This window comes from Wasmannia auropunctata, unplaced genomic scaffold (assembly GCF_000956235.1).
Source record: "Wasmannia auropunctata unplaced genomic scaffold, wasmannia.A_1.0 LD336064.1, whole genome shotgun sequence".
NCBI lineage: Eukaryota > Metazoa > Arthropoda > Insecta > Hymenoptera > Formicidae > Wasmannia > Wasmannia auropunctata.
In genome coordinates, this window is record NW_012026826.1 from 384,155 (window position 1) to 402,973 (window position 18,819).

At 38.0% G+C, this 18,819-nt stretch overlaps 1 protein-coding gene across 4 annotated transcripts; it reads right to left on the reverse strand.

Moving 5' to 3' along the window:
• Positions 1-1,097: 1,097 nt before the first annotated feature.
• Positions 1,098-16,866, reverse strand: LOC105450257 (esterase FE4-like). 4 transcript variants are annotated; one of them, XM_011690013.1, is made up of 11 exons: positions 16,658-16,866; positions 9,943-10,251; positions 8,501-8,638; positions 7,986-8,148; positions 7,076-7,539; positions 6,834-7,002; positions 6,368-6,543; positions 6,146-6,293; positions 5,173-5,314; positions 4,601-4,796; positions 1,098-1,258 (listed from the first exon to the last, which is right to left on the reverse strand). In XM_011690013.1, the coding sequence occupies exons 2-11, from the start codon at positions 10,204-10,206 to the stop codon at positions 1,160-1,162; spliced, it is 1,959 nt and encodes a 652-aa protein (XP_011688315.1). In that variant the 5' UTR covers positions 10,207-10,251; positions 16,658-16,866; the 3' UTR covers positions 1,098-1,159. The 4 variants fall into 4 exon arrangements, with proteins under 4 accessions (XP_011688315.1, XP_011688311.1, XP_011688312.1 ...); XM_011690009.1 differs by lacking the exon at positions 16,658-16,866 and adding an exon at positions 15,084-15,382; XM_011690011.1 differs by lacking the exons at positions 1,098-1,258; positions 16,658-16,866 and adding exons at positions 3,740-4,190; positions 15,084-15,377.
• Between the last annotated feature and the right edge of the window lie 1,953 nt (positions 16,867-18,819).

Here is an 18,819-nt window from a genome sequence, read left to right on the forward strand (position 1 = left end):
CCGAAGCCACGAAACGGCACGGCTCCGCAGTCGCGAACGCCGTTAGCGGAACTCTATTCATTAGCAATGAGGAAAGTGGATTAAGCATCGACTGTCTCGAACTTATAAAGGACACTGTCTCGGTGTAATACGCGCAACGGAATCCCATTTCGGATACGGAGCGCCGTTGTTGGCCAAATTATTTCACAATGCGAGTTATACGTCACTCCGTTATACACTTGTCCGCCAAATGTACTAAGCGAATTACGAAAGAAGGAAATTTATTTTCTGTTAAATTGTGAGAGCGTTCGGTTTCACATAAATAAGTCCTCCCCCTCCTCTCTTTCTTTTTTTCTCGTGCTGTCTCTTTCTATTTTTAATTCGCCCACTTCGTGCAAAAGTTAACGCTCGCGGGTGTTGTAAAAGTTGACGTTTCTACATGGCGTTTCTGCATACGTGACTTTAATAGCTTTTAGTTTCGCTACCTTCCAGCCCAAGGTGTAACAATATTATCTTTGCACGTCATTTCAATTGGCGCCGGTCACGGTGTAGGTTAAAACGATAGGAATTCAGTCGCTTAGCGGTTCCCGCAGCTTTGTCCTGCCCGTTAATTAGTTCCGCGCTTCGGGCGGAATTAAATGCCAAATTACAAATCAACCGACTTAAAGCCGAGCGCCGAGAAGATTGACGGAAAACAGGGGTCAGAATTGCGCTCGAATCGCTTTTAAGATTATATTAGCTTGTATTGCATGGAAAACGATGACAGGTTCTTAAAATTTTTTTAACTACTTGGCTAAACATCTTAGAAACAATTTAGAAGAGAGAAAACGTGCAGTTTGCTAGCTTGTTACAAAGATATTAATTAGAAACTAAGCAGTTGTAACTTAATCACTCTTTTATTAACCTCTGTTAGTGTTTTGAATAATTTTACTATTCCAACGAAATCTATCTTTAAAATAGAAAACAGTGAGGGCTGTCGATATTAAAATAAAAATCGTAAATATGTAAAAAGTCAAATCAGAGTGCGGTACAGTACTTAGTGCGCAAGGGGTTAGGCCACCTTTGAGGTCTTAAAAGATACCTAAGTTTGGGATTTTTTGTGAGTAAATGGATAACTTTATTAAAAATCTACTTAGAGGACATTATTGTATATATATAAGAAAGCAAAAAAAATTAATTTTTATTTTATGTCCAAAGTGGCGGCGCACTGGCCTACTTGCGGAATCCTTTTTTTTTTATCTTCAAATCGGTGTACAAGATTCCAGACACATGATTGGACCTTAAACAAAATACAAAGAATTTTCATTACATACACTCACATACATTACATTCACTACATATTAAAGACTAATGAAGTACGTAGGGGTTTTTTAAAATATTGATTTTTCTCAAAATGGCAGCTATTTTATGAAAAATGTGTATTTTTTGCCAGTACAAGTTTTTCTTAAAATCTGCCATTTTGAGAAAAATCAATATTTTGAAAAAAGCCCTATGTACTTCATTAGTCTTTAATATGTAGACAATGAAAATTCTTTGTGTTTTGTTCACGATCAAACCATGTACCTGGAATCCTGTACACCGATAAAAAAAAAAGAATTTTGCAAGTGTAGGCCAGTGCACTGCCATTTTGGACATAAGAAAAATAAAAAAATATTTTTTTAATATATATATCTAGTAATCGTATGTATTAAACACAATGAATAAGATGGGCCAATGCAACGGTTATATCAGGATGTTGGTGCTACAATTTTATTATGTGATTTTACATACGTATTCTAGCTTCGACTAAACTGCGTGCCGTTACTTTCCGGATTCAACGCAACCCCCCATGTTTGAAACAGGATCGTATTATCACGTATTAAGAACTTGATGCTAACTTGCATCTAATAAATCCCCCCCTCCCCCGCGACGTCAAATAAATGCTAGTCTGCATCTATACGAACCAATTTCGACGAATCTGTAAAAAAATTTATTGCGAAAAAATATCACCCCATGTTCTCAGCCAGGAATTCCAGGAAAGATATATTTTTAATAGATATATCCATTTTTAATGGCGAAACTATAAAAAATACATGAACAGTATGTAAATTCTTAATAAAGGTTATCAAAAATATTTTATTAGTTTAATTTTATGCAGTTAAAGCCAATAGTGATCTTGTGGAGTCCAAATACGTGTTATAAAAAATGCAAAAATTGATTTTGCATCTCAATACGCGTCACTTTTTGTTGAAATTGTACAGCCAATACGTCCTTAAATCACATAAACGTAAAGCCACTAACAAACATTCGTTTCCCGACGACGTTTTAATTTTATCGTGTATATACAGTAACCGTGGAACGCGAACCGTGGAGCCGCCAATCGCTGACGTCGACACGATATACGATTCTATTAATTGGTCGTTCGCGATCTCGACGTGCGCGCGGAGAGGCGCATTTTTAATTAGTTTCCTACCTCTCTCTTTCTCTCTGTATCGACGGCCGAGAGCCTTCGTGTTTGCATTTCCGTTGCCTTGGATATATAAGAGATACGGGCGCGCGCCAGTAAATATTTGCGCGAACGTTGATGAAAATATGTGGCATTTGAATAAGGTGGCTGACGCGGGAAAGACGAGCGCGTCGGCGCGTCGCGCCGCGTCGCTCTTGTAATAACGAAATATTGCCGGAACGACATTGTCCGGCTGAAATTTAATATATAACATTCCCGGCTTGTTATTCGCACTTGATTACCAAAACATTCTCTTTCCTCTTCCCTCCTCTCCCCCCCCCCCCTCGTGAATTTCGCGCTCGCTATTCGAACTTTCGCGAAAACGTGACACGCGGATAATGAACGCTTGAAAAACGCCAGTTAGCGTCAATAAAATTAACAACGTGCACGATTTGCACGACGTATTAATTGTTCGTGTGTCAAATGAGAGCGCGTGAGTTACGCGACCGGCGAATGCCATCCGAACGCGTCGACGACAGTCGTACTTATCTCGCTGCGTCACTGCGGTGAGATTTGCGGAAGACGAAAGCCGCTGCGATAATCCGCGCAGAGTCCCACAGATCTCGCGGATTTACATGGCTGTTAGCACTTTTCATCCTTAGGAGAGGCAGGGCGATATGCGGTCTCTCGCCGGCGGTACTCCGAGATGGCGACGGGCACGGTGTTTGTCTTCGTTTCATCGTCGTTGCATAATCATTGCTCGAGAGAGGACGTCTGCCGTCTCTCTTTCCCTCTCTCGTACCGCCGTTCACGGCTCTCGCTCTCCCTCTCTCTCTCTCTCTCTCTCTCTCTCTCTCTCTCTCTCATTCGCTCGCCCGCCTTCGCGGCGCGGCGCGGCTCCACTGACTCCTCTCCCGCGATACATCCGGAAACGGATGGAAAACGGAAAGAAGACAAACAGCGGTTGCCTAGGGCGGATGATTAATTTCCCCGAGCGCACTCGCGCGCCCACGTTTTCCCTGGGAAAACTGGGAGCTGCATATTTTATATGCGCGTTAACTCGTCGCGTGGCGAACTTAATTCCCAACGAATTTCATTATGCCTTTCGTTTATTAGGCTCCCTTTAATGCGACAGCTGCCGCCGCCGCGGCGCACACCCAGCCCCGACCACCCCCACCCCCCCCCGTCGGGGACTTTTTTGATGACATTAATTTCGGCTGTAATTGCGCGGGCGGAAAACGCGAATGACTCTCAGGGGCGGGTCGGTGATGTCTTCCAGTGCATGATTCTACGCTCGCTCGTGTGAACGGCCACAATAAAAATATGTAGATGCGGTGAAAAACGGAGAAAACAATACATGTATTTTCAACGTATTAAAATACAATTTTATACGTAGGTACGTTATTTAAATACAACGCGCATAATTAATTAAAAATATTTCAACCGGGACACCGGCAAGCGTGAGCTCGCTCCCGAGCACTTATTTACATAGTTGAATTCGAAACTTTCCAGTTATCTTTCGAAACTTTATCGATGCTATTAACAACTGTATCGTTCTCGCGCCGCGAGAGAGATAAGGTAGTCAGGTAGTAAACGAAACACAGCTTCGCCCCCCGTGTTTATTATCATCGTTACTTTTTATCGGCGCCGGTAAAAGTAGCTTCCAGAAGGTGCATCGAACTTCGAATATGTCTTGAAGTACAAAAAAAAAACGAATCGTACGTGTTCCATCTTGCTGCGATGCGTCCATCCTGTATTCGCTCTACGTGTATACACGTTTGGCGCTCTTAATAATATAATATTTTATCAACTAACAACGAGAATGTATTTAACAATAAATATTTTTATAATTCACGTATAAAAACGCTTCATTTATACTCGCGTTATTTTTCTCTTTGCATTAATACACCGCGGGCAGTTTTGACGTATAATTTGAACTTTGGTTCGAATCGCCCGAGTGGAAAAATCGTTTAAATAATAATAATGTATACGTGACAAGATGCGCGGAAATAATTGCCCGATATCGGTTTATAGCTTATGCGATTCATCGTGTTTACGCGCCGCGCAGTTTATCGTCGGGCGTATATAGAGATATAATTTCGTTCATATGCACGTGAGAATTATTGCTAATGATGCAAGCTGAATTGTTAACCTTATACGATCGATCGCATTAGCATCATTGGTAACTGTAACTACCGGTGGTTCGCTGACAAACACATCAGTCGTCGATCCCGGGAACTCATTGATCATCAGCTTCTCCCAGAATTCCATTCTGTCGGACAGGAAATCGGCTTGCACCACAGTTTCCGGCAATCTGTCAATCCCGAATCTCATGAACTGATGATGATCGCGGTAGTCGGGCCACGTGGGAATCGCCCACGCTTTCGGGATTCTGTACATATGTAATAAACATTACGATCGGCATAAGAACATCCGGTCGCGATGCATATAGGACCGAATTTCCTAGCGATTTAGTATTCCTATCGGCTCCGAATGGATGAATCGGATCATCGGCGACGGTGATGCCGTCGGAAATGGAATGGAAATGGAATATGACACGCTCGAGAAATTTTCACTTTTGAAAAATTACAATCGAAATAATTACCTAATATTTGGGGATCCGTTCGCGCTGTACCAGATTTTCTCGATAACGCTAATGCTTAGATTTGTGCGCGTTAAAAGATTGAACGTTATGTCTTTCGTAATAAGAATAATAATAATCGAGTTATAATATTACAATAATAATTAATGCTATTAATTTTACTTACCCGTTTTTCACGAAATTTGCCCACATCTCTGTCACGATGTTAATCATAGTAATATCACGCTCCGTATTGTGCAGTAACATATTCTTATACATATTATTCAATATAGGAAATATGTAGTTTAAATCGTCGCCATGCGTAACACCTGGGGGAATAGATTATTCATTTAAATTCACATAAGTGCCTTGAGGATGTTTAATTTTCGGCTGTGCAAGACAGTCGAATAATTTATGAAGGATCCAACCTTTCATATTTGCTCTTTGAATAAGGCTTTTTCAACATAATTATTATTGGTTACATTTAAAGTATTTGGAAACACAGAACAAGAAAGAAAAATATTGTTATGCTGAAATCAATACTTCTAATTATTTATATCTGACGAGAGATAAAAGACAAAATTTAAGAAATAAAGTTCAGAGAAATTCCACATACGCACGTACTTTATTAAGAGTTCTCAACTTAATTAACGTTATACTGCAGTAAAAAACATTTTGTATTTGCATTAAAACCAGTCCTTGTTAAAACTTTTTGTGTCGAATTTTTAATATACTCAATTTATGTGACTGTATTATTTAAATATTTTGTAATAATATTTTTCTTAATATTTCTCTTGTTAAAATAACACAATTTATGAGTAAGTGGATAATAATATAAAAATAATGTAATTTTAAAATTCTAATAAAAATGAATGAAATGTACGTATTAATTTAATATATTATAAATCTTAATTTTACTGAAAATTAAAATATTAAAAATATGCTTTCACAATTTGTTCCCAAATTGTATCAAAATGTTGCACTTTTCTTTTAATTTTTTGCGTAATATTAGTATTTTTTTCTAACATTTTATCTTGTGTTAAATTAAATTAATACAACAATTTGGGTGGACCATTTGGGACAAATAAAATGTGTTGAACTTAATTTGACACATTTATGCAAATTACACAAACTTTTTAACCGAAAGTCGGATGACGTACCATAATAAACCGGGATACCCGAACCGAAGGTGGACGAAAACGTGCCTTCGTACGCGAAGACGGAAAAGTAAATGCTGGATTTTCCTAGTTTCGATTGATATTGTGCAACTAGGAACTGCGGCCATGCTATAATGGCATCAGTCAACATCTAGAGAAATAATCTCGTTATCAAACGCGAATTGTCATACGTTACTCACGTATTCACTCTTGAACTAGGATTACCTCCGTCAAGTTATGCCCGAAACCCAACGTCACATTGCCGTTGAAATAAAAATCCTTTACCATAGAAGCGAAAAGGCTAGTGTTGAAAGCCAATTCGTGGTATTCTAGCAAGTAAGGCAAATATTCTTCGAAATGCTTTCTTAGTTCGTCTTCGACATCGGGATTTGTGAATATTTCTGAAACGAATATGAATGGATGTGAATATCATCGAGTTATTTTTTTCATCGCGTCGAAATTTAGTTAAAAATTTAGAAATAATTTCCTCGTTAGAATAACAAGCAACTGATATTCGCTCTGCAAAATGAGACTTTTAATCTTATTTAAGGTTAATTAATGTAATAACATGAATTGCAAACTACATTTCTTCCACCCGGGAAAATCATCTGACGTAGTATAATTAATTTGTGCGACAACTTTACTTATTGTTAATTTATTTATTTATTACAAGTAACTAACGGAAAATTACCGAATGATTTCGCTAAGCCCTCGTCCTTCACGAATTGCATTATCGTCGGTATATCGCGAAACAGTCCGCGCTTCATTATTTTCAACGGATGCATCGTCAGGATAGCGTCCTTCGAGTTGTTCTCCAATGTGGGACCAAAGACGCACCACGGATGACCTCTCCAAATAGACTAGCGCAAAGTAATGCAAAAACTAAAAACGCCAGTGCCAACATTTCTACAACTCTACATCGACGGCACTTACGAAATACTGCGTCAACGTTGCTAATCTCCTCGCATCGACCGTCCTCATGCATTTCACTATCTCTTCGTCGTCCTTCACATTATAAGCCGGATGTGAAGTATTATCTTCTACTTTCGGTTTGCCGGTGGTCGTTTCGTTCGACGCGGTTATGTTATCTTTCTTCAGGCAGCCGGCAAGATTCGCCAATTTCAGACATACTTGTCTGTACCTTTTCGGAGGGTGAACACTGTATGAGTTTAGGGCGGTGCCGCTGTGCAGAATGTATCTGTGAAAGAGTCCCTCGGTCTTCCTTGAGAGAGCGAGAATATGAGTCACCGTTGCACCGGCACTCTGCCCCATAAGGGTCACCGACTTGGGATTCCCCTCGAATTTGTGGATATTCTCTTGCACCCATTCGAGGGCCATCTTTACATCCTTAATGGCGTAATTACCCGGCGACACTTGGTTCATTGTGCTAAAAAATCCTAAAAGAGGATTCACATTAGCGAGCTGAACCTCGAGCCGAGTTTTGTGTCCACATTATCGAATCGAACCTTGTGATGAAGTTCGGTTCGCAATTCGGCTCAAGGTTTAGTTTGACAATGTGGATCCTCCTTAAAGGTGCGTCCAGATTAGGTATCGAGCCGAACTTCGAGTTGAACCTCAAGCCGAGCTTTGAGCTGAGCTTCTTCAAAGGAGCCGAAACTTTCTGAAGAAGATCGGCACGATATATGATCTAGACCGCACCTTAAATAATTCGAACTCGTAGTCGCGTTATATTGCAGTAATATATTGCATATCGTAGTAATAAGACCTGTCTCATTCACGTCAATACGCTTCAATTTGCGATACGCGCGTCCAGCGCATTATTGTAATGAAGAAATCGACATATCGCTGACAGCGATACGTTCGACAATTCTTTCTTCCTCACCTAAAGCAGAAAGTCGATAATTCAACGTGACGAGAATTACATCCTGATCCAACAAATAATCCGGCGCGAGCAGTTCGCTGTCGCTACTTCCTGACTTAAATGCACCCCCGTGCACGAAGACTAAAACCGACAGGTTCGCAGATTTCTGCGGATTGTCTAGAAACTACAAAGACGTTCGCTAACGTTACAGAGTGATAAAATTGTTACATATACAAATAAATGACACGAAATATTTTATAAGTATTGCGCTAAACGTTTAAACGTGAAAATAGTTAAATGTCGCAATGACAACGCAACCTTGATTCGTTTAAGTTTAATTAAACCGCTAGACCTCGTGATCTAATTGAGTTTGCGTTTGTTCTTGAAACATTTTAATTCTCGATTTGCTTTGAAATTTTTAGTAGAACTACAAAAATAGCGCGCAATGTTAATTATTTTATTTGAAAATATCTGTTAACAGTTTTTTATTATTATAAATATTTAGTGATAATATTTGTGCACAATGCATCACTCACGGGAATGAAGATGTTCAAATAAAGGCAGTCCTCGTTGCCAATAACTTTGGAGTTTTTCGCATCAAATTGAATGCATTTTTGCCCGTCGACTGTAGCGTCACGAATTGTCGTCCACGTCCGATTCCATCGTTGCGGGCTCTAGCGAAACATTATACAATCTAGCCACGCTAATTAAGTCTACATTCGGATATGTTAAAACGTTCGAATTTATGTCAGTTAAAACATAGAGATATATATATAAATAGCTATAACTTTGACTCTTAATTTTCAAAAAACATCAGTCTCCAACATTTTTGCAAGAATCAGATCTAGTGATGAGTAATTGTTAGATATTATTAATGTTTGTATACATGATTTTCTAGTTTTATACGCACACGATGAGTCATTCGTGTTTGCGTTAATTTTCATCACTTTTACACAAGAAGGATGCATATTTTAAGTGATTCTATAAATATATTTTAAAACATATATTTATATATTTATAATTATTTATATATTTGTTTAGGAAGCATTTGTAACATTGCGTATTAAAAAAAATTATATGTAAATTTTATATAACTAATTGTAGTAAAAGGACACGAATGACCCAATCATGTGTACTAAGGTTAAAGGAAAAAACCAGGATTGAGAAAATTGCTTTTTAAAATTAACTTATTACCGAATTAAAAAAGTTATAATTAGAACTGTTACTAACTTAGTTACCTATTCTCAGAAGTAACTTATTACCGTTACTTAAAAAATAACGATTCATTTTTTCCGTTACTTCTTTAATGTTAAAACAAAATTAGACTTAAAAATTTACTTTTGTAATATTTTTAAAATATTAATAAAAGCAATATAACTTATTATTCCCTTAATAAAACTTTAAATTCGCAAGATCACAAAAATTTAAGGAAAAGATTTTAAAATGCTGAAAATGTAAATGAAATATTTTGGTTTTTGTTAAATTTACAAATGCAGCCTTTATAGACTTTTTTATGTATATTTTATTTTATTAATAGTTTTTTAGAAATATGTTTATAAACTTCAACACGTGATAAGCAATTCGATAAGCGCTTAGTGATTTTTTAATACGATTGGATTTTGCTTTCAGGTTTTTAGTGGATCTATCAATAAGTCGAAATCACTCGTAATAAAAAATCACTGAATACTCACTGAGCTACTTTATCTACTGAATGTAATCTATAACAACAAATTATGAAGATTAAATGTACAAAAAATATGTCACAAATAAGTTCAAAATATAAAAAGTAACGATAAAAGTAACTATTAAATTCGTTACCGTTAACGAGAAAAATGTCACTACGTTACCGTTGCAATTACAAGAAAAAAAAGTAAGTCATTACCAGTCCGTGACTAAAAATAATAACGGCGTTATAAATAATGCATTACTTCTCGATCCTGCAAAAAAAAAATGGTATCCGCATGTTCGGACTACGCACCCTGAATCTCAAATCGCCCACCGGGGGTAGAGCGTACGGTATCCCGAGAAAATTCGCGACTGTCCGATTGCGCACCGTCCTGCTCCACTTGCCGCGGACGAAGCCCCATTTCGTGTTGACGAGAAGTGGCTCGGACTCGACGAACAGGCCGTCGACGAGGACGAGCAGGAGCACGAGCAGGCACACGCATCGCCAAATCCTTCCGTCCAGCTGAAGACGCAGCGTCGACATGGTGCAGCGCCCGAGAGATTCACGTTGTGTCATATATTTGTCGCGAGAGATACTGCGCGCATCACGTGTACAAAACGACTGAAATGTAGCACGACTTTACACACACAGCGTTATCGCGGCCGCCACATACTGACGCGATACATTTAATTCCTACGAAAGTGACGAGCACCATGCCGAGTGGCGAGCGACATTACACAGCGTTGTTTAAATACAGCGGAGTTTATGGACGCAACAACATAAGCATATACCTTGGCACATTTTGGCGTATAGATTTAACTAAGCCGAATCTCCAAATTCTGCGAGGAGTATTTAAGAAATATTAAATAATATATAAAACACTTAATTATAAATGATATTTAAGTTTAATAAAATAAAACGCGGTTTACGCACGGACATAAATGTATAAATTTTAATAACGACTTGTGCGTTATCAAAAGCAACTTGTCACGAAAAAGTATACGAACTTAACTACGATGCACTTTAAATCATTTTATTAGCACGTCAGCGAATGCAGCTAGCTCGCCGCTAATCTATCGACTTAATTCTGTTATCTGCACGTTCTTTTTCTTTTATATAATGTATGCATAGCTAAATTATTAATACTCAACGAGGATAATTGTTAAACAAGTGAATCGCTTAAGTCGCCAAGGGCGAATATTGTATGATTCACGTCAGTCCGTCCAATGCGAATTGATAAGACTGTCAACTTGACTTGGCGAAATTAAAGCGTACAAAAAAAGTACACTGTTAAATCTATAGTGTCAAACTGAACCTTATTTAAGTCGCCATTACTCTTATTTAATAGTTCTTTTTTACTAAAACAATGAAGTTAAATAATTTAAAACAGTTCAAATTTAACCCTAATTTGGGTTAAATTTGAACTGTTTCCATTGTGTCCATTGTTTTAGTTAAAAATAATTATTTATTAAGTAGGAGCAGTGGCGACTAAATAAAGTTCAGTTTGACACTATAGATTTAACAGTGTAAACGCAGCAAAATATATTATACGTAATTCTAATCCGTATTGAATTATATTTTTTTTTTCCATTATACGTTTCTGAAAAGTCGGAAAGTCTGCGTTTTCCGTAGGAAGTGATTGAATATTCCGTCCTCGCCCCGCCGTCTTTACATCATTTATTCACCAGAAGGATCTCTATCAACCGTGACGTATTATTAAGCGAGGGGTAATGCGGCTTTTGGCGGAGCTTAGCTACATACTGCGCATTATTATAGATGAGCAACTTAACCCGGGTTACTCGTAACCATTCCATTATTCAACACGTTGCATTTTAGCTCTCCACCGTGGCACTACATACTTCACAATGTCAACAATCGCGCCGGGTTATTTGAAACTCGAAATGCCAACCATCTCGCAAGTGCTAACTAAGTAAAATAATAACTTGAAAAGGTACACTTAAAGGATTATAAGTAAAAAAAAGAAATATACAGTCGGAGAAACGTAATAATGCATCTTTTTAAAAATTTCAGAGATCTGACGCGAATTTATAAATTTTTCATATAATTCTCTGTATATTATATATTATATTTTATATTATATTATGTACAGAGATATGTTATAATGTTCTTAAATTTTAAGAGATCGTCATTGTTCTACTTCATTTAGTTTTGAAGTTAACTAATCTGTCGATACTTCTATACAAGAGGAGAATTATCTTAAATGACGTTGCTGATTGCTTTATCGAAACCCCGAAACGCCGCGCGGAGGGGCCCTTGAAAAGCGATCGTTCTTTATTTATCTCAAGTCAAGCGACCGTCTAATTCGGGTTTCACCGGCGCCCTTACTGCATCCCGTGGGTTTTCTTCTTGGTTTTCTATGTCGACCGCCACCGCCGCCGCCACTGCCAACGCCACCGCCACCACTACCTCCGCCACGGCCACCACTACCACTACCTCCGTTGCCGCGCGGCGGAGGATCCGCTTCCGCCGGCGGTTCAGGTCCTAACAATTTCCTGACAAGGGGTTTCCCCCGAGAGTTTCCGGTCCGTTTCCGCACGAAATCTCCACGGCGCCTTCACTCGTTACGCGTCGTTTGCCGAGCCGTTTATCTCCTCGTCATTAGTTATGCCGTGTTACTTGGCCGCAGATTCCCGCCGATCGCAGATCTTTTGCCATCCCCTCCTCGTGTGATCTCCTTTCTTTCCTTCTATTCCAATCTCGTACATTTAGTACGATGGCAAACGCACACATTTACAGTAAAATCTCGACTATACGAATCGATTGAGGAGCAACCGTATATATTTGGATCTTTCAAATAATCGAATAATATATTCTATCTTTTAAAAGCGATCGATCTTTATACAATTTTTTCGTTCGCGAAATAAACGTGAGCAATATACTGCAGTCGAAATCTAGTGCAATGACTGACTATCTGTGGCAATCAAAGCATATCTATGTAAAAAGTAACAAGAGACAACATGCAGTTCACAAGAGTGCTATCAGCACGTTATTCCGACAAAGCAATGTGTCGTAAATTAAACGCAAAGAGTCGCTGTCACATCACAAAACGTTCTATTATCGCGAGCTTACCTTGTCTTTGTCACTTGTCACTAATTAGCGTGCATATAGCGTTGCTCGTTTGGGCTTGACATAGCAAGAGCTCGAATAATGAAGCCGTGAGATACGGAATCATCAAGTCGAGGTAGAAAACACGCGCATTATGTTATTTACAGTCTAATGTTACAATTAAAAAATGTATTATTAAGCACTATGAGATAGCGTCGCGCAAATGAAGGTGAATTATCGCTGAGAGCGACCGAAAGTAACGACGCAAAAAGAAACCGATAATTCGCTGACGCCCAGTGCCAAGAACACACACAGATATTCCGACATTTTACTATCACACATTTCCAGAAGAGCACACGTGCACCTATAACGGTATCAAAGCATGACGATCACAAAAATAGTCAGCTGTTCAGCTGATGCGCAGCGATCTCGCAAGCAAATCGTGCGATCGTCGCTCCTCCTTATCTCATATGTTTATAAAAGATGTTGTGCTTCCCAGAAGAGCGTTGAGACAGAGAGTCAAACGATTTTTTTGACGATGAAAGCTGTTAATCGCTAATAAGCGTGATTAGTATCACCGAGAGAAAAATATAGTTGAGATAACCATAATTTAACCGTAATTTATAATAAATTTTGGGGATAACTATAAAATTATAATCAATTTAACCATGCAAATTATAGCTGCTTTGACGATGCATTATAGTTATACACTATGATTGATATTATTATTTTTTCGTTTATTTATTTTTTAGTTATTATTACAATATAAATAGTAAGCAAATGTTAAGAAAATAGTTACACTTACTATAATTGCAGTTGCATTTACTACATAAAAATATTTATTTCATTTATTTCACATATATCTTGATATTTTATTATATTAATATTTGAAATTATTATAATTTACAGTAAAATTTTTTCATATTTGGTAGGACTATACATATAAGATTATTATTACTAACATTATAGTAATAATAACTATAAAAATGGTGCTCTTAATCATAATTTTTTTACCATGCAATTATAGTCACAAATACAAAATATTTTTCTTTTAGTGTAACAAACACTGATTATATCTGTATTATATAACTGCAATAATGCAGCAGCATAGTAACATTTCTGCAATATAGAATGGAATGTTACAATGTTGCAGTTGTAATCTGTGTTTACTGAATATCGGTGCTCTTAAAAACATTGAATCGCGAACAAGTGTGTAAAACACGCACTTTCGACCTTGAGCAAGTTAAAATTAGTTACAAGTTCTAATTCTTTTTAACTTGATACAATTCGCTTTTGCTTATCTATGCTTCATTTATATGTATGATCGTGCTTTAGAAAGAGTGGGAGTGATTACGTTTATGCACAGGTGTACAAATATTTTTAATTATCACCTACAGTTAAGCATTCATTTCATTTTTTTCAATTTTTATATTGTGTTTGTCTTGTAGCAGCAATATTGCTGACTCCTCCACCATTTGTGTACATTTACTTAATTTGTAAATACACGCAATAAATTAAATTAATACAATTAGAGCTTCAATGATCTTCAGGTGCGTAATATTATTTTTATGTAAATTCTAAATATATTGTCGCAATCATTTAAACGCGCCTATTAATGTTGGACTTGCAACACAATTATAAAACCGAAGATGGGGTATTAAATTCACAAATTAAATACTGATGCTAATAAGCATCTTAAAACACTGCGAAGAACATATTGCGAGAAATATTAATTAAATTAAATTAAAATTACTCAGGTCGCTAATTGGCCAATTTAATAAAAAAGTTCGTTACTGCCAAAGCTCAATTTATTAGTTGTTAAAATTTAGGGACTGCAGCAAAAAATATTTGCTGCTAGAATCAAATGACGTTTAGCTAATTCTCTATTGAGGAATATCCAGCAAAACTTTTAAATTTTTAAGTAAAATCATTTTTTCCATATGCCACTTTCTTAGCTGCTCCTGTTAAAGTACGCTTTTATTTTAGCTAATAAAATTGTATCTCGTAACAAATATATTTTATCTTTAATAACTTTTAGCAATGACAGAAAAGTTCAAACCAGCTATACGGAAAGAACACTTTTGCTGAATCCAGATGAAAATCATTTTTGTTCAATAATCAAAATATTTTTGTGCGAAAGTTAAAATGATTGCTAAAATATCAAAACGTTTTATAGCAATGTTTATCAGTTTTAACATTCCAACAAATTATTTTGATAATTTAATAAAAAATTATTTTCAGATCTCTGTTTTTAGCAAAATTTTTAAACTTTTCAACAAAATCGTTCTTTCCGTGCACTGAAATTTAGCTGATAACATTAAGTCATTTCTTTCCGCGTGGATGTATAAACATTTATAATAATACTCTGCACGAATCTTATTACTCACGCTGCTTATCATTGAAAGGACTGTATCACTATTGAACGCGTTCTATTTCTTTCACTGTGCGTTCTCTAACGGTTCGTCGCTGACTGACTGCCCTTTAAATCGCCTCGCTCATCTCCTAAATTTAGCCAATATCAACACAATGCGCTCGCCTTACAAATACCTATGTTCGAAGTCGCGCAGTGCTGGAAACTAAGACACGGAAAAAAAGAGGCTGCCGCAGCTAAAAACTGCGTGTGACTATAAAATACAGTTGTAATATGTATATAGATTGCTAATGTCTTATTGCTAGCTGTAACACCTAAATTATTTAGTTGAAGAATTTGACCAACCAAAGTTAGCTATAAAGATCCATTTACAATGAGAATAGTAAACCGTAAGCCGTAAGAAATTGATCAATCATAGTCGGTTATTCGTACGATTTACTACTCTCATTGAAATGGACCTTAAGACTTATTTCAGTTAGGTAGTTCAGTCCGGTTGTACCGCGACTTAACGAATCGGCTATATATCGTTAGTTCCGATAACTACTTTTATATCGCTAAACATATACGATGTGATCCTAAAGGTATAACTAACTCATGTACGCGTCATTTAACGCGCGCGTCACGTGTCATAATTTATAACAATCTTTCCTTGTCGGAAACAATTATAATCTTTGTGAGCTCAGGTCCTCATTTGCACACAAACTTTTGAACATGACAATACGATGACGCTTCTGCAGTTGGATAAATTCAACTGTAAACGCGTCAAACGCGACAGTGCTATAGAAGTCACTGTCCAGGCAGAAATGATCGGTCCATAGACGTCGATTTGACGTCTATAGACACCGAATCGACATTGATTCGATGTCTATAAACGTCGAATCGACATCTATGGATCGATTATTTGTATCTTTTGGTATATACTTAATTTATTTCTCAAATGACGCGTGACGCGCGCGTCAAATGACGCGCACATGAGTTAGTATCTTACACACATACATGCATATTTTACTACTTTATTTACGTGTTAGGAGCAAATTGTTTTACTGTAGTTTATAAATTTATAGTTACGGCAGCAAACACAGTTTTAGCAAACCGTGATAGCTATGACACACTGAGAGAAAAGATATACTAATGGTAACAAAAACAGAGAATTATTCACAAAAGTCAAGTTTTATTCTAAAATTTTGTTAAAATAGCAAAATATATAATTAAATAAGCAAAATTTGATATAATTTTTGATTTAACAACACAATTTTATTTGGTTACTCACATTTTGTACACAGTAATATAAAATTGGGTTGCAATTACAAAATAAGTTTTCTTTTAGTAAGTTCAACAAAATAATGTAATTATTTTGGTAATTTTATTCAATAAATTCAACGAATTAATATCGACGTGTTAGTTTAGTTGGTCACATATCAACACATAGTTTTGGTATTAGTAACAAAATTTTGATTGTTCATACTAAACTTTTCTCTCAGTGCAACAACTTTTTTTTCCGTGGCATTATACAGAAACTATATAGTGTCGAATCGTTAACGTATATTCTTTAGGAAATGTTAAAATAAACTAAATAACGCCTTTACGAACTCGTTGGTCTTCGATCCAATTGAGATCGATGTCTTCGGAGTGCTGAAGACGACGGAAAGCGAGGATTAATTCGGTACTCGCGCGCGCGATAATGGCACGGGGCTTCGGGTGGCGCGTGAGGTAGCCGGGATCGAGTGGGACGTCAATATGATTTAATATCGGCTGTTTCCATGTCCATGTGCACGTAGGAGCACGTCGTGTTTGATTAAAGGCGGACGCCGCGCCGGATTATGCATTCGTCTATTTGTCACGTCGTGGACTAATTGCAGTACGCGGTGCGGTCATGCATCACGACGGCAAGAATCGTCCGGAAATAGCGCGCGACCTTCGCGCATCGGCCGCGCGTGGACAATTTCCCTCGTTTCTTGACGGTGTCGCCGAAGCTTGTTTGCGATTACTTTGTAACTAATTTTCCGTGGTTGGGATGGGGAAGGGAGGAGGAGGCGCACGTGTCACGCTTGCTGCGCTAACATCGTCGGATGTAACAAAATTACTACTTCCCTTCGCATACCTATACAGGGTGTTTCATAATAGGTGTATCATCGTTCATGGGTAGATAGAACAGACTAAACGAAACAGAAAAGTCCTCTACCATTTTGCAAAATTTGCAATCGTTAACAAGATATTAATTTTTGAAGATCGGCGAATAAACTTAATATCTCGTTAATAAATGCGAATTTTACAAAATAGTAGAGGACTTTTTTGTTCAGTTTAATCTACTTATCTTGCCACGTACTTCCATTCAGCGGTGGGCCGGATGAATACGCGTTTATTCGTCAATCTTCAAAAATTAATGTCTCGTTTACGATTGCGAATTTTGCAAAATGGTAGAGGACTTTTCGATTCAGTTTAGTCCGTTCTACCTATCCATGAACGGTGATACACCTATTATGAGACACCCTGTATATATATATATATACATATACACAATTATGAACTCCGCGCTGAAATCGTTTAACGTTTGTACGATTAATAATTGCGGCTGTTAAACGCGTTTTCATTGCGAATTGTCATTTCCATTCCTTTAAATCTGAATTCTAATTCCGTTTAAATTTGAAACGCGTCCCCGCGCGCGTATGTAAAGCGCGCGCGGGAAGCGGCGCATTGTCAATACCGCGGCGCGTCGCGTTATTAACCAGTAAAGAGAGTCACCGCGTGACTTTGATCGCGCGCGAGTGCATTATAATAATGAAAACGTAAAAAAAAAAAAAAAAAAAAAAACTGGAGTGCTTTTGCCGAGAGTGTGTCAACTATATGCCCGGACTCTTGCACACGGGCAAGACAATGGAAGAGCGCCCGCGCTCGCGGTTTTTGTTACCGCGTTTACGTTTGTTTGCACGCTTAAAATCTCGCGGGAATCGTGATGACACATTTGCGTAACGAGATGATTTCCAGGGACGAGGCGTCGCGGCCGCAGAGAGTTTTTCCGCGGCGCGGTGTCGTCATCGCGCGCTCGATTGCATTCCGCGTCAATTTGCGGAGTGTGACGAGCGTTGGCGGCGCGACCGACAGGAGCGATTGTCGATCGTTGATTCGGCCGGCGTAACATTTCAGGGCGCGAACGCGTTTTATACGCGTCGAGCGCGATGATACGCGTCGGCGACTCTTTTGCGACAGGGTTAACGCATATCGCGTTACGCGTTCCAATAATGTTGAATTTAATGTAAACGTCATTACGCGCGGCGCAGCGCCCGCTACATGCACGAGCGACCGATTACGCGAGAGAAAACGAATTTACTGCGAAAATTATATTGTAACGCATCGCGCGGATAAATGCAGGACGTGCAGCATTAAATGTCGCGAAGAGCAGCGACCTAACCGCGATTATACGGTCGCTATACCGTGTATGAAATTATTAAATCGCGATGTTATTTATCGGCGCGCTCGAGTCACCTTCGGCCCGTCTTCGCGTAATGCGTCCGTCTGTATTTACACAACCAGCATTATTATACGCAAAAAAATTCCGGTCGGAATTTTTTTTTTCCACCCACTGTCGCGGTTTTATCTTTGTTTAATGCCCGTCGTTGAAAAGCGCGGGCCGGCGTTCCTGGTAAAGGAATTACGAACAAAGGGAAAATGGGAGCGCTTGGCTCCCAAATGAGAACCGTACGTCTTGTTTTTCAACCTTTTTACGCTCTAAAAGGAAATTTGGTTCGGCGAGA